This window comes from Furipterus horrens, unplaced genomic scaffold, assembly GCF_987537825.1.
Source record: "Furipterus horrens unplaced genomic scaffold, mFurHor1.1.pri manual_scaffold_2, whole genome shotgun sequence".
Lineage (NCBI taxonomy): Eukaryota > Metazoa > Chordata > Mammalia > Chiroptera > Furipteridae > Furipterus > Furipterus horrens.
The window spans coordinates 150091766-150109139 of NW_028327172.1; the positions used below are offsets into that span (position 1 = coordinate 150091766).

Here is a 17374-nt window from a genome sequence, read left to right on the forward strand (position 1 = left end):
ACCAAAAAAAAGCATTAAGATAAAATTACTCAACACACCCTTACAGGTCAGAAAGCGCTTAGGGAAATTAAGGTGAGCTATGAACAGGAAAACTCAGCAAACCAACAGGTACTCTGTTATCTGAATGGCTCCTATTGTGACTACAACTGAACGAAGGCTTTAGGAAATCCTGCTGGCTGGCATCTCCTACCCGATTTGTATGAGCTGGTGGGCAATCGTCCAGTCTGACCCCGAACGTTCCTGTAGCAGCAGGCTTTTTCTCAAATGTCTTTCTCATAATACTAGGAATACCTTTTCTCCATGTGCCTTTGTCTTTTGGAGGACTGGTATCATCTTTTGATTGTTATTCAAAATAAAACAACATAAGAAAGAAAATGAAAACATGAGTGTTTAAATCATGACTTAAAAAATCCTTTATCAATATTTACATAAATCAGAGTCCTGTGCTGTAATATATCTTATATCTATCAAAAATATATTATCTTCTCTTCCTAATACAGCACTCCTTTTAACTTTTCATATAATTTAATGGCTATCAGTTATGCATCTTTACCTTGTTACAATCTGTACCATAATTTTCTTTAAAACAATCAAGAAATTCGAATTAATCAAACTTGCAGTGTAAATGTATGTGTTATACGTTCTTTCACTTTGTCGTTATCATGAGAACTGGCACCTTGGACCTCACCTTAAAGGGAAAGGCCCCTTTGGCCTTGACCAGACCCATAGTGGTCTTTGAGCTACCTGGATACCGGGTGGAGGTTGGCAAAAATGGTACAGAAAAATATGAAAATACCTTTAAAATCCCAATTTTAAATAATTTCATTTGATAACTTTATCTGAGAATGCCAACATTAGTACCTTTACTGAGAAGCCTCCTCTCTGACTCTTCCTTCGGAGAATGTGGACTTTGTGTCTTTGGCTCTGATTTCACACCAAGCAAAGTCTGCCTGATGCTGAGGCTCTGGCGAGGCATTTTTGGCAACTGTTCTGCTTTGCTGCTGAAATAAACGAAGTTTCTTAACAACTACACACTTTGTATCCATGTTTCTTAATAATTATATGTTTTATATCCAAATTAACTTATGCGCATGGTGGAATTCTCACCTCATCAGACTGTTATATTCTTTTATTCTTCGACTAATGAGATCCCTGTTAGTAACACCAGTGTCCTACAGAATAAACAGAAGGTAAAATTCAGAGTCAAGTCTAAAAATAGGAATTCTATTTTTTTTGAGGCTCTCTATTGTCCTACTTCACTTATTCAATAAAGACACTATATTTACTCTTAGTGGTGGTGTTAGCAAACCTTTGTTCAATATCACCTCCTATGGTTGCTACATGACAAATGTTCCAAGTGCTGCCCTCACTGAGTTTTCTGTTTATTTTCTGTACCACAGCAATACTTAGAATAGTACCAGTGAGTAGCAAGTGTTCAAAGTTATTAATCTGTCATTTTTAATTCATTACTGGGAAGCAGAGAGCCAGTTTTTTCTCTCACTAATAACAGAAGAGAACGATCAGCACTACAAAACAGTCAGTTGGATCAAAGATGAAAAAATACTGCCAAAATTGTTAATAATTAACAATTATAGGAGTAGTGAGATTAAGGGTCATTTAAATGCCAGAAGTGATATTATTAGGAGAAAAGCTCAAAACAGTTTTTTTAAAAATCTCAACAAGGTAACTTTTATAATATGCTATCTGGCAAACTTAAGAGCGATGACTCAAAAGCGATGATTTTTTTTTCTATTGATTCCAATTATACACTGGCATGTATTCTCAAAAAAATTTTTCAGTTGTCTCATTTTGATTACAGTAAACAATGTAATTTACAAAAAATACAGGTTTTGGAGTCAATGTCAAATTCAAAATGACTCTTCTCACATCCTAACAGATAATATGGTTAAGATAGGATAAGACTACCTGGTTTAAATGCTAGCCCTGGTGCGTATCAGCCATGTGACCTTGGAGAAATTACATAACCTCTCTTTGCCACAGGCTTTCCTTGTTTGGGAAATGGTGATGATGATGATGGGACACATTCATATGGCTGCTGAGACTAATTCATGTAAAATGCTTAAAAGAGTGCCATATGGTATATGCACAGTGAATTATTACTTTCTTATCTATAAAACAGGAAAAAATACCTGTGTCTTAATATTGGATGATAATGATGATGATAATGGCAAACATTAAGTAAATGCTTATTATCTACCAGGCAGCATGAGTTCTTCATACGCTCTATCTCATTAAGTCCTTAAGAGGGCCCTCTGTGTTTTACAGATGAAGTCACCTGAAGGAAGTTTAACAAGAACACTCTATGGAATGCTTAGCACACAGTAGGTGCTTCTTAAATAGGACTGTCACTGAAAGCTGAAATCTATACCCAAGCTCTTATTCTTCTTGTTTCTTTGCAAGAATTCAAGTTTGATGCTCTCTTTGTAGTGGTGGTTGTGGAACAAAGGTTGTACTGATACAATCTGGTGTTAACTTTTAACCACAAACAAGGGAGGGTGTAAACTATCAGAGAAAAAAAGCACAGGCCTAAGTTTACATGATTTGAATTGGATATAATGGAAATGACTATAATTAAAGAAGATAAATTGCATAACCTGACAGATAATTTATGCATTCCTGGGTACTGCAGAAAAAGTAAGGGAAAAGAATGTTGCACTTTCCTTTTTATCCTAACAATGGGCACAAAAAGTGAAAACAATGTGTTAGAAAAACTGTCAATGACACAGAGAAGGTACTCAAAAGGTAGACATGATCATTGCTGAACTTGCGGTTTAAAATTTAGCTATATACACTTAACAAACTACCTTTGTTACTGAAATTCACACTGTTAAAATATCTTGATGATTATGAGCTAGAAAACACTTGAAGTCCCTAAACATTATTTCTTATTAAAAAGAAAAACTGCACCCTGGCTGATGTGGCTCAGTGGATTGAGCACTGGCCTGCGAAACAAACGGTCACCAGTTCAAATCCCAGTCAGGGCACATGCCTGGGTTGTGGGCCAGGGCCCCAGCTGGGGTGCACGAGAGGGAACCACACAATGATATTTCTCTTCCTCTCTTTCTCCCTCCCTTCTCCTTTCTCTAAAAATGAATAAACAAAACCTTTAAAAAAGAAGAAGAAAACTGGCTTGTAACATGATTTCTGATCATCCAAGTTTTTCTTAAAAACCAATTAATGTATTACAATAGGTGATATTATACTCTTAACTGCATAATCCCACCAGTAAAAATCATCATGTCATTATCTCTTGTATTTACAAAGTAATTTGTTTTGAGCAGTACTGTCACTATAACTTAAGTCACACAACATTCCTGTTTTAGAGATAAGAAGACAGATCTGGAATTATTTAGTCATAAAGGTAATAACCAGAACTAGGAACCAAAGTCCCTGATCTGCCTCTGAAAAAGTATGCGGAGTATACAAATAATCTATTTTTCTAGTTCTAATGGTGATTTTCCAGTAAGTAAAAATAATAAAAAATAGTACAGTTGAGTTTTCCTTTTGATCAACTATTTTTAAGCATATTATTATATTTGTTTAAAATACTGTATCAGAAGCCAGGCAGGTGTGGCTCAATGGAGTAAAATAATGTGTCAGATTCTTTCAGTCTTCTGAAAGAAAAAAAGAAATAAGAAAAATGTGAACAAACATGTCCGATTTTATCAACATCATTTTGAACCCATACCTCTTCATTTAGGTTGCTGCTCTCCTGGATGGTCTTGATCCAGGCTAACATATCGTCTCTGTCTTCGGCCTGAAAGAGGCATTCACAGTCTGGTGTGGTGAGCCGGAACACATTTTTCCTCTTGGTTTCACTATACGAGATGTCTATTAAGCAAGCATTAACACTGATGGGTTGTTCTTCTTCAGATGTAGTCATCTGCTCTCGTTTATCTTTGTACAAGTAAAGTGAATGGCCCCGAAGTACAACATACATCTGCTTCCATGGCCGGATGCTTCCACCAACTCGCTAGAAAACATGAAACAGTCACACATACTTAATTCTTGGCTAAATTGCAGTGACAGGATAAACACATTAAGCAACACTGTTAAGCATAAATGTATACCAAATGTAGCAGGTGTCTGATTCACTTCAGTATATACTTCTTAGGAGATGAAGGACAAAAGTTGTGGAGTGTAGACCGAGTTAGGTAATATAGTCATATCAAAATCAAGGACAGTGAAATCTCAACTTCAATTTGGTTAGGAAAATAAACAAAGTAATTAAGATAAAAACAGGCATAGCAAAATATATTAAAAATGCTAAGGGAATAGAAAATAAGAAAAAAAAAAACAGCCAGAAAATTCTTTTGAGTGAAAGTCAGGCTTAAGATAAGTCATATCATGAAAATGACAAACATTGCAAAAGGAAATCCCAAAACAGTATATTTAAGTAATAAATTAACAAAATTGATCAACTTTATATGGTCAAGTAATAATAGTTACATTCAAAGTGAGTTTTTTTTTTTAATTTTTAAACTCTTTTGACAATATTAAAATATTGTTATAAATAAGCAGCCTGAATATTGTAGGAAATCTTACAATATTTAAAATTGCAAAATTTTCATTGTATTGGAATCTACTTAATGAAACATATAGTGATATTGTGATATTCATTTATATAACTCAGTATTACAAAATGAGGAAATTATAAAGACAATTTAAAATAATGAACTGAGAAAAGTTAAATAAAAAATTTTAAAAATATTACTATGACTAAGTATCACTCCCCAAAGGACTACTCTGTGATAATCAATAACTAATAAACCTTAAAAATAAAAGCAAAGTTCCTTCTTAAATACTTTGATTTCTTTTTTACATTACCAAAATATAAGACAATACATTCCATAGATGATACCCAGAATTAAAAAAGTAGAAAATTAAACGTGACTACAATTTTTAAAAAAATAATGTTTGTTTTATACAGAAAAAGGTGTTTGTAAAAGATGTTTTCCAACCTTTATTGTGGATATGCTGCCATTTTATATACAGAGTTTATGTTTAGTTTTCAGTGCCTGCATGTCTCCCACTTGCAGGAACTCAGAAAATGCACTACCTTGCCCTTATCGGTGACCAGTGGCCGGTAATGGAGCCACCCCTCCTTTGCAGCATCACTGAAAACCTCTGAGGAAGAACCTTTCCTGGATCCAGAGTCTTCTGATGACTTTTGACTGTCTGTGATCTACAGTAAAGGCCAAAAAGAAAAAAACATAGTAAAATGTCAGCTTTCTCCTTTATAAATATTTGCACAATGAAACTGCTTTGCTGAAAAAGTCTTTTATTTACTGTTCCAAGTGAAGGGACATTTTTGAAAAATCCTAACTTTATCAATTACACTAGAAAAATTCCTGGTCTTGTTAAAAAAAAAAAAAAAAAGTGACCACCATCAGTTTTTAAGTCATCTGAAGGAATTCATAATTATTAAAAAATTATTAAAATAATTTTCCTGCTCTCAAGAGGTCACATTTTAGTGCAAAAAGACAAAAAAGTATTTAAAAAAATACAAGAAAATGATCAGATCGTGATTAGTGCCATCTGAAGAATGAAAAACAGTGAGATGCAGTAACAAATGGCAGCAGCAACTATAAACTGGTGGTGCTGAGGCAAGACCTCTCTGAAGAAAGAACATTTAAGTTTAAATCTAGAGGAAAAACTGTTAAAAGAGCCAATCATGAAAGGTTAGGGAAAGAAAATTTTAGGGAAAAAGTACAGTTAATGAATGCATATATTTATCAATATAATTTTAAATGTTCAATATTCGATGTAAGAGAAATGGAAAATTATAGATGGCATAGGGTCTTTTAGGCCTTGGTAGGAAGTGTAAAGGGAACCATTAGAGAATAACCAGGGGAGTGGCATTATGTAATCAATGCACATCACTGCTTGCTACACGGAGAATTGAACAGCGGTGACAAAGGTGTTACTGGAGGAATCCAGGTGAGGGACGAGGACATCTTAGGCTAAAGTAGCAGAAGTGAAGACAGGGAGGAATATAAGGAGTCAGGAGGTGGTGGGGACAGAACGTGATATGCAAGAAGGTGAGAAAGTAGAAACAAGGCTAAATCCTGAATGGAAGCGGACTTAGTGAGATGGGGAAAAGTAGGGGATAAATGTGCCTGGGGGTGATTGAGGTCTATTAGACATGTGAACCTTGTACTGCTTATCAGACATCCAAATGAAGATGTTACGTAGGCAGCACTCTACATGAGCTCCAGTTCGAGGAAGGGGTCAAGGCCAGCAATGTAAACTTTGGGAGACATCTGTGCAAGGGAAATCAGGCCAGATAGAAAGGAAAGAGGGGTCAGGACCAGCTCCAGACATTTCAACATATAAGGCAGAGCAACCAGCAGAAGAAAGTATTTCAGAAAGGGAGTGGGAAATTGTGTTGAATATTACTGGAAGGTCAAATGAGTTAAAAATCTAAGTAATCATTTGTTTTGGAACTTGAATGTCACTGGTAGAGTTAGCTCGAGCAAGGTGACTCTGATGCGTGTGGGTTGAGAAAGATGGGACACAAAGAAGTAGAAACTATGGACAATTTTTTTCTAGGAGTTTTGCTGTGAATAGTGGAAATAAAGAACAGAAAAAAAAAATAGGGGAAATGTGGATTCAGGGAAGGTGTTTAAAATACGCTTATAGAGTGGGACATTCTTAACATATGACGGCAAATGAGCCACTAGAGAAAAATTTTGCAGAAGAGGGAAGGGTCTTGAGAAAGTGAGAGACAACAGACTTCAAAGAAGAAATGTGGGTGTTGGTTTTTAATAGGATAATATTCCAAGTAAAAGGATAAGAGTAAAGAAGGCAGAGAGTGTGGGTATAAATGAAAGTAGCTAATATTTCGAGGGAAGGTAAAATAAGGAAATTCCTGTCTAACAGCTTTTATTTTTCCAACCAAGTATGGGAAAAGGGAGGATGACAGAGGACAAGGGTAGACTTTAGTAGGGAGGGCAGAGGGAAGGCATGGAATAATAATTTTGAGGTTAGGAAAACAAATATACAACAAAATACAGAAGGATTGATTGCTGGGCAGTTCAATTTGGGGCTATAAACTGATAAAGTGAAAAAAATGTGTGTACAGTTGTTTGTATGGAAAACACAATAATAAATAGTAATATAATAGACTGTGTTTTATGTACTCATAACTGAAAACCCACTTTTGCCCTACCCTGTAAAATACATTTAGAAATTAGAAAAGAATATTTTATATATGATATATTCCAAATGTACTTCAAACTTACAGAATAAAATATTATGACATTTATGAAATGTATCTAATAAATGAAAGAAATAATTCTCTGTGAAGAGCTAAAGAAAACGAAGGTAAGTAAAAACATTTATCATTTGCCGATATTTTAAAAATACTCAATACTGACCTTGATTCCCTTTAGGCTGGATATGTGCTTAAAAGACCTATTGGAAAAGAAGTATATAAATATTTTCAATAGTACATAAAATACTTTAAAGATGTTAAGAATAGTTTGTATAATACAACTGACCTTTCATTAGTGAGCTGACATTTCATCATTTCCACAATAAATGTTCACCATTCAATACAAGTGAGAAAAACAGCTAATTTTATAATTACTTCAACTTTTGATACCACAGAAGATTTCATAGTTGATCTGGTACATGAAAACTATTTCTGCATAAAGTATTTTTTTAGATCAAAGAAAAGCTACTCAGGCTAAACACTGAGCTTTCTATTATTAGTCAATGCTTCACTGAGTATTTCCAGTGTTAATCGTTGGTAAGTAGTTGCCATGAACAGTCAGACACAGAGAGAACAGCATGTCTACACTCGTAGAGCTTGTGGATACTGAGCCCTAAATGTGGCAGGAAGGTGCTGCCAGAGCTGGTCCCCGTGGCCACTCTGTCCCTCCAAACACATTGATTTCAATAAGAACAACTGTTGCCACTAGACAGTCTTACAGATTCAGTAGACAGAGTCACATCAGTTACTCAAAATCATTTAACTTTAGGGAACAAAGTTGTTTTTTTTGTTATTTTATTTATTTTTAGAGAGGGAGAACGGTGGGAGAGAGAGAGGGAAAGAAACATCTTTGGGCTGCCTCCTGCACATGCCCTGTTCAGGGACCGAACCCACATCCCAGGCATGTGCTCTAACTGAGAATCAAACTGGTAACCCCTCACCTCGCAAGACGATGCCCAACCAACTGACCCACACCAGACAGGGCAAGATTTTTGTTATTTTTTAATTTCAAATTTATTTAAGGAACTTAGCATTTTAAGATGCGACTGAGAAGCCACCTCAAACAACAAGGTAACCAGAAACAAATACACAAACTCAATCTCCAACAATCGTCAGGAGACATCTGTAGCTCTGCACTGCAATATATGAAGGAAGATGGTTAAATGCAATGAAGTAAAAAATTAACGTAGGAAGAGAGGACGCTGCCGGTTACACACCTCAAAACAAACTGCGGGGCACTGTTCTCTGAGATATCCAATCAACCTTCCCTGGTTTGGAACAACGGGAAGGAGGGTGCTTTTGCTGGTGACAGGAGCCTCATTTATTACCATGAATATCAGGGGAGGTGAGAGCTAAGGAACAAACATAGTTCTACCATCTTGCAAGAAGCAGTGTGCAAGGTGAAGTAGACTCTGAAATGGGGCAATTAGTGATATCTTGCAGCGAGGAAGAAGAGCTCACAAATGAAATCCTGCATCATTAGAAAAATTCGTGCTAGCCTGGACCTCTGCACTGGCCACACCTCAGACAAATTTCCCTGCAATATACAAATCTACACCTAAAACATGTATAATCTTATTAATCAATACTACCCCGATAAATTTAATTTAAAAATTTAATTTAAAAATCGCTGATCTGGGAAGAAATAATTTTATTGGAATATAAATAATCATCCAAAGAAAGCTTCATCGAATCTATACAAAAATACTATAATAAAAAAAAAAAAAAACTGTTCTTTGACAGAAGGTTCAATATCATAAAGAAGTCAATATTTCCTATATTAATCTATAAATTAAATACTGTGTCAATGAAAATATTCATAAGAGTTTAAGAGCTATAAAATTAATTTTCAAGTATAAATAGCACAATAAAAATAGCCAGGAAAATTTGGAAATGATGAAGTAATTGGGAGAATAGCCCCATATACTAAAACATTATAAAGCCACTATAATTAACAGAATCTGGTATACATGAATAAACAGATGAATCAACTGAACGGAATAGTCTAAAAGTAAAACTAAATACATATATATAAATTTAGTATATAATAAAGATGAAATATCAGTGGAAAAAGTATAATACTCAAATATAACATTCAATAGATGCTTTTGGGACAACTGAGAGACGCTGGAAAATATAAAGTTGGCTCTTTATTTCACTAATTAGAAAAAAATAAATTTCAGGTGAATCAAAGTTGTAAGTATACGAAAAAGAAAAAGAAAAACAGACAAATTCAAGAAGTAAACAACAAATAATTTTGTTACAATTCATGAGGAGAGAAAGACTTTTTCAGTATGACTCAAAATCCAACTGCAAAATTTGACTGCAAAAAAATAAATAAAATGTTTAACCATTTTTTCCTGGTTTAAAAAAAAATTAAGAAAATCAAATAGAAAGTAATAAATTGGAAAAAGACTTGGAACATTTATGTCAAAAAAGAGCTAGTTTCTTTTATATAAAGAGCCCCCAATAGTCAATAAAAACTAGTAGGAAACATGAAAAAGCAGTTCACAGAAAAAGAAATATAAATACCTCTTAAATACACATAAAATGGTGTTCAACTAACGGGAAGAAATTTGCAAATTAAAACTACAATATGATATCATTAGAGTTACAAAACAATCAAACGATGAATAACATGCTATGTTGGTGAGGGGAGTAGCAGAGACTTTTGTACACTGTAGGTGGGAATGTAATTTGGTATAATCTTTATGGAGAACAACCAATGAATAAATAACAGGAATCTATTTGTTATTTAAGCCACCCAGTCTGTGGTAATTTTGTTACAGCAGTTAGAATGGATTGAGACAGCCACTGCTAGTTTGTTTGCCACTTCAGGGAGATGTGGGTCCTCACTCAGAGGAGAAATCACCATTTGCTCCCTTGTACCCTTATTAAAATAAAACGTATGCATATCCCTTCATGTAATAATCCTTTCCCAACCATACTTTTCACACGCTAAATGAATGATGTACAAATATAGTCACTGAAGTAGTTTGTGGTAGAATAAGATTTGATCAATCTAAATGTCTATTAATAGAATCTAGAACACTGGCTGGATATACTATGGTACAACTCTTCAATGGAAAATTAAACAACCATGAAAAAGAATGAGCCAAGAATGTATGCACTGATTATCTCTAAGAACAATGTGTATAGCATTTATCATTTATTTATAAAAAATAATTAGAATACACACATAAGTATATGTAAATTATGTGTGGTTTTATGCATAGAATAACTGGAAATTATACAAAAGAAAACAAAAACTGGGTGGCTGAAGGCTTAGAATGGGAAGTGATTACTTAATATACATTCTTGTGTTTGTATACTATTGATTTTTAAATATTAATTTAAAAACTCAATTAGTATACAGTAAGAACTTTGATTTATTTCATTTCTAATGTCATAAAGTTAGAAAACATAAGATACGATTAAATTCAATATCAATATATCAAAGTCATGTTGAACACCCACAAATAAACATTTAAAATAATATGCTTGAGACTTACAATTTTGCATCTTCTCTGTAATCATCTAGGCCCTCATCATATGATTTTGATCTTTCTGTCTTTGAGTTGGGCTGGGCATCCAAGCTGGGAGGTCCAACAGATTCTAGAATTAAAATGCAACATTTAGACATTTGCAAATAGTTTCCAGATTCTTTTAATGGTGACAAGATCACAGTGTGTCATAGTACTCTAAATAGAAAATGGAGAATGAGAGATGGTTTACATAAGCACTCATTGAAACATACCCTGGTCATGGGAGAGCTGACGTCGAATTAAAGGAGCTGAAGTTGTAAGGCTGGGAGGGACTGTTGCTATAGAGGGTGCTTGAGAGGTAGAGGCTGAGATGACAGCAGAAGCGGGAATATGCGCAAGATCATGATCAATGCTAGGGCTAGTTGGTTCATCTATTAGATAAAATAAAAATTGAAATGTTGAATGACCTGATTTTTATTAATAACAGAATAAAAAATCATTCATCATTATTAAAAGAACGAGATAAAGATTTTAACACATAACCATTAAAGTACCAGTAAATGGTATATTTGGCCTGTTAAAAATCTCCTCATACAGTTATTATTCCAGTAATTCCAAATAATCCTGAGGATATGGTAAAAAAAATTAAATCAGTTACTTCTTTTGCTGCTTCTACCAATCAACCAATACCTTCACTAATCGATAATCAAAATGCCAATGTTTGTTGGTATTCAGAACCCAAATCTACAAAAACAGAGCAATCACACACCACCCTAAAATAATTATTTTCTGATTTTTAAATTCATTGCACATTATCATTTCAGGCAGTTAAGCATGATGATTCACTGAGGCTTAACTTTCAAAGTATTAATTCCTAAAATCTTACCTTCCCCCACTCCCACACAAGTGTATCTTGAATTTTTGTAGAAAAATAAGCAAGGACAGTGTATAGCTGCCAGAAGAAGTTACACATTATCAAGGCCAGTGCTATAGATGGAATGTGTGTGCCTCCAGTCCCCATTTTTGTATGTTGAAACCTAACACCTACTGTGATAGTATTTGGAGGTAGGGCTTTGGGGAGGTGATTAGGCTCCACTCTCATGAATGAGATCAGTGACCTTATAAAAGAGGCCCCAGGAAGCTCCCTTGCTCCTTCCACCACAGGAAAACATGCCTATGAACCTGGAGTGGCACTTCAATAGACAATGAATCTGCTAGCACCTTGATTTTGGACTTCCTAGCCTCCAGAACTGTGAGGAATAAATTTGTTATTTAAGCCACCCAGTCTGTTTTTGTTGTTGTTGTTGTTGTTGTTGTTATAGCAGCCTGAATGGAGACAGCCACTGCTAGTTTATTTGGCAATTTATGTATATCAGAAAAAGGACGCTGGACTTCTAGCCAATATGGAGGCGTAGGTAGACACATTGCATCTCCCTCACAACTAAGAAGGAATTTACAACTACCTCAAAACTAAAAATACCCAGAAGATACAGAAAATCGTACTACATGGAAGTTCAACAAATGAAGAAATAAAGAAGAAATACTCAGCCAGTCAAGTAGAAGGGGCGGAAAAGCGTGGTGTGATGGCGGCAGCAGCCCAGGTGAAAAGAGTGGTCATACATTTTAAAAGTAGGGAAGGAAACCTGGTTAGCGATTCCAGCCCCAGGTCACACCTTGCAGCACCAGGGAAAACAGAGCCACATTGCTTCTGAGTGTGAAAACTAGTTGGGGTTTGGGCGGTGGAAGAAACTGCCAATCTCTCAACAGAATCAGTTTGTTTAGTACGGGAAGTGGGAGAATTGTCTGGAAAACGGCGAGTATGGGACAAGTGGCATTGTTCCCTCTCAGGCTCCTCCCCCACATACAGCACCACAATGTGGTGAAATGGTTGCCTGTACTGAGCCAATACCTAAGGCTCTGCCCCTTATAATGTAACAGGTGTGAAAGCTCTACCTAAAACACAGAAGCAAACACAGAAAGCTGTCAAGGTGAGGAGACAGAGAAGTATGGCCAAAAAGGGGTTCATATCAAGGTTCCAGTGGGAGAACTTCGTGACGAGGAGATAGCCAATTTAACAGACGCACAGTTCAAAACACTGGTGATAACAATGCTCACAGACTTGACAGACAAGATTATGCACTACAAATGCGTAAGCGAAGAAATAAAGTTTATGCTAAATGAAATGAGAAAAAACCCACACAAAACCAGTGGTGAATGGAAGGAAACCAGGATTCAAATCAATGCACTGGAACATAAAGAAGAAATAGTCAACCAGTACAGAAGGAGGAAACAAGAATTGAAAAAAATGAGGAAAGGCTTAAGAACCTCTGGGACAACATTAAATGTGCCAACATCTGAATGATAGGGATGCCAGAAGAAGAGGGAGAGCAAGAAATTGAAAATATGTGAAAAAATAATGAAGGAAAACTTCTCTAATTTGGCGAAGGAAATAAGACATACAAGTCCAGGAAGCACAGAGAGTCCCAAACAAGCTAGACCCAAAGAGGACCATACCAAGACACATCATCATTAAAATGACAAAGGTTAAAGATATAGAGAATATTAAAAGCAGCAAGAGAAAAGCAGAGAGTTACCTACAAAGGGGTACCTATAAGACTATCAGCAGATTTCTCAAAAGAAACTTTACAGGCAAGAAGGGACTGGCAAGAAGTATTCAAAGTGATGAAAACCAAGGACCTACAACCAAGATTATTCTATCCAGCAAAGCTATCATTTAGAATGGAAGGGCAGATAAAGTGCTTCCCAGACAAGGTAAAGCTAAAGGAGTTCATCATCACCAAGCCATTATTATATGAAATGTTAAAGGAACTAATTTAAGAAAATGAAGGTCAAAACTATGAACATTAAAATAACAAACTCACAACTATCAACAATTGTATCTAAAAAATAAAAACAAAAACCAACTAAGCAGACAACTAGAACAGGAACAGAATCATAAGTATGAGGAGCATGTAGAGGGGTGTCAGCTGGGAGGGGGTAGGAGGAGGAGGGGGTAAATGGTGAAGGAATTAAGAAGCATAGCAGGAGGGTGCAGAATAGACAGGGGGATGCTAAGAATAGTACTGGAAAAGGTAAAGCCAAAGAACTTATATGCACGACCCATGGATATGAACTAAGCAGGGTGGGATTGCTGGAAGGAGGGAGAGTGGTCAGCGGAGGGAAGCACAGGAAAGAGAAACTGGGACAACTGTAACAGCATAATCAATAAAATGTACTTTAAAAAAAAAAAAAACAAAAGAAAAACGACCCTCTTCTTCCCCAGGGAGATGTAGGCCCTCACTCAGAGGAGAAATCACCAGTTACTCCCTTGTACCCTTATTAAAATAAAAATATTTTTGGTGTTATAAATTTTAACCTTCTCAAAAGCCTGCCATGGGCAAAAACGTATATGCGAAAGCACGTGCATGCATAATAACAATTACTAACATACTAATAGTACTACTAGATACTAGCACCATTCTAAATACTTTACATATATTACTTCACTCTTTTACAAAAGGAGATAACTGAAATTGAGTAGTCTTTAAAAATATCATTAGTATTTCAATCAAAACTGAGAGAGAAAAAAAGACACAATCTTAATGTCCAATCACTGAGTATCCAGATCCAGGTCTACCCCAGAACTTCCTCATTGTGAGGAGATGTTCCTTTTTGGCATGAGCTAATTTGAAATATATTTCTCCTATATATAACCAAGAGAATTCTGACCAATACAAAAGTAGAATATAATGTGTTTCTAGCTCCCTTTCACAAACAAGCCTCATACACCCAATGTCCAAGGCTGCAGATTAGAACAGAGCCAAAAAGGCCCCTTCTAAAATGAGCTGACTTAGGAGGAATTTTCCTCACAGGTCATATAATTACTCAAAAAGAACACATCATCAATGCAGTTTGTACTTTACAATGATAGTTGAGAATAATTTTATACAACTCAGTGAAATTACCAGAATCTTTGGCATAGACTGTAGCAGAAGAATTAGTTCCTTGACATAATTTTGCTTTTTATTTCACTTTTGCTATAAAGAGGTGATGCTACCACTCCCTAAATCATAGTATAACTATTTAAGAAATGTTAACACTATAATAGTCAATGATGGAGTAAATTATATGTCACATGAAGAGGAATCAATTTAAGTTGGAAGAAACAGTAACTAATATAAAAGTAAATTTATGTTTCCAAAATAGCAAGAGAGCATGTATATGTATTTTTTTTACTAAAAATGGATTAAATAAACTGTTTATTTCCCAAGTCCTACAAGAAGGGACAGTCACTGCAAACTAAAAAGTCAATCTGTATTTCAAACAAAACACATTAAAAAATCTTTGAGATTTTTCCTTGTCCTCATGGAAGAGGAGAATAAATACTGTCAATGGATTTTTTTTGTCTTAAAAGAAATTCAGTGGCACAATTATCCTTTCTTTTTATTTGCATTCTGACATATAAGGTAGAATTATCTTTTCAATAGGGAAATATAAGCTCTTTCTTAAGAAATGACAATCTGTTAATCTTTGGCAATACCACAGGTTTTTAAAATCTAATTTAAATTTAAACCCAATGAAATAAAGTTATCCTTAAAAAATGAACTCCCTAGGCAAATTTTACTTAACCCTATTAACACCAGTTGGTGAACATCAGGCAAGAAAAATTTGGGGGCTGATCAAAATGGCATGCTCAAGAAACTCCACTTACATTCAATTAAAAAGGCATGGTTATAAAGAATGTTTAAAAAATAAACCATTAATATATTAACATGGGCTTCTAATCTTTGATCGAGTGACAGACTTCTGTAGACTCACTGAAACTTTTACACAAAATATAGTCCTTGAAGCAATAAGTCCTGCTAACTTTTACATAAACTGGTAAGGGGTGCCATCAGTGTAGTTCAAATACCTCCATTTTCTATAATAATAATTCAGCTCATCAAACTGGAATTCAGGTTTTTAATTAAGACCAAGCATCTTTAATAGTCAGCTCGATCAACACACAGTTAAATTAACATTTGGCTTTTTGAAAGCCATTTTTAGATTTGATTGTGTTAACCAAGAAATTCAGTGCTGTGTCTTCCTACTATATAGATGATTTTTTAAAAGGTTAGGAAGGGAGGAGGATTTTGAATACTTGGTTCATACTTACCACGACCATATGGCAGTTGGTACTGAAGTAAAGGGAGAAGACTTGAAAGAGAAACTGCTGTGATAACAGGAATTTGAAAGGCAGGTGATGAAATAAGAGAAAAAGCAGGAATGTGTGCAATGCCATGGTCAATTCAGGGCCTAGCAGCTCATCCACAAGGTGGGATGCACCATATTAACATAGTAAGTGCTCTAAAATTTAAAGGTCAAATGGAAGTATTACTTTTAGACCTGTCACAGATGGCGGGTTACAATTACTTTGCTGAATTTCTGTGGTCCCATAGATCAGAGAAGGTTTGTGTCTATGTGAGAGGGGGTACGTGTATATGAAAAATGACCCAGCTTGCCAGCTGACAAATGCTGCAAGTATTCATTTCAAGAAACTTAACATTTACTTTAAAAGAATTTTAATGCACCAATTTCATCAATTTGTAAAATCATTAATTTTTACACATATAAAAAGGAAGCTACTGGGAATGGGGAAGACTGAGCAGGAAATCAAGAGGCTTAGGATTCTGTCTTGTTTGACTTTGTGAAGCCACTTAATTTTTCTGGGTATTAAGTTTATTACCTACAGGATAAAGAAGTTGGACTAGGATTATCAGAAAGGTTGATTCTAATTCAAGAGGCTGACAATAATAAATCCACTAAAGGGGTAAAATTATTTATTTATTTTATATAACAATATAAAATCCTTCTAGGTTTTTCTAAACAATGGATTTATAAGGGGGCTTTCAAGGTTTGGATCTATTTTAAAAACTGACAGATGGAGCTGAGAGTGTAGTTACTATCGGAACTATTTTCAACATTAAAGAAATAGCTGAAAATCTAAACAATCTATTTTAGGAAAATAACTGCATAGTTTTTATAAGTGAAAAGTTTTAAAAAAGTATTTCCCTAAACAAAAAAGCACAGTATTCTATAAGGTGTACTACAGAAAAACTTGTAATATTTTAGGATAAAGGCTAATGTTACTATCAAAAGGAAGATAAATGAGCATCTAAAATCATTCTGTGGTGAACAAGTTAGTTAACAATTCGAACAAATAAATTTAATGAAAAAATTCCAAATCTGAGCTAAAAATGGTGAATAGTAAATTCAGAATTAAGTTTTAGGCTAAGATGTACAAGAGTAAAAAGGCAGGATTTAAATGTAACACAGTTTTAGAGCGTTGTCAAAAGAATACGCGATCTGGAAGCACAGGCCATCAACTCTGTGTGTTACCCACTGTAAGACTTTAAGCAACACACTGAACTTTCCTTATCCATAAAGTGGGTTATTTAGTCCTAACCTAAATTTCCTACTATGCTATCATAAGGATTGGTACATGAAATACTTTATAAGTACTAAAAAAGTTTTGTGTTTTTAATATATTAAAAATTACCTCATACTGTCACTCAATATAAGCAAAAATGTGTAATAACTATGCATGGTGTCAGATGGGTACTAGATTTATCAGGGTGATAACTTAATTATATTCAAACCTGAAACTAATATA

The 17374-nt window shown here is 34.9% G+C and overlaps 1 protein-coding gene across 6 annotated transcripts in view; it reads right to left on the minus strand.

The window, feature by feature from the left end:
* The window catches only part of ARHGAP21 (Rho GTPase activating protein 21), a 140232-nt gene that overhangs the window by 12510 nt on the left and 110348 nt on the right, over positions 1-17374 (minus strand). For 3 of the 6 annotated variants that reach the window (XM_090266620.1, XM_090266623.1, XM_090266622.1), the window contains 8 exons: positions 10995-11153; positions 10750-10852; positions 7401-7437; positions 5081-5206; positions 3710-3994; positions 1108-1172; positions 862-1001; positions 191-333 (listed from right to left, as the gene is read on the minus strand). In XM_090266620.1, coding sequence (XP_090122746.1) covers positions 191-333; positions 862-1001; positions 1108-1172; positions 3710-3994; positions 5081-5206; positions 7401-7437; positions 10750-10852; positions 10995-11153 — 1058 coding nt within the window. The remainder of the gene's footprint in view (positions 1-190; positions 334-861; positions 1002-1107; positions 1173-3709; positions 3995-5080; positions 5207-7400; positions 7438-10749; positions 10853-10994; positions 11154-17374) is intronic. The other 3 variants (XM_090266621.1, XM_090266624.1, XM_090266625.1) reach the window with 2 other exon arrangements.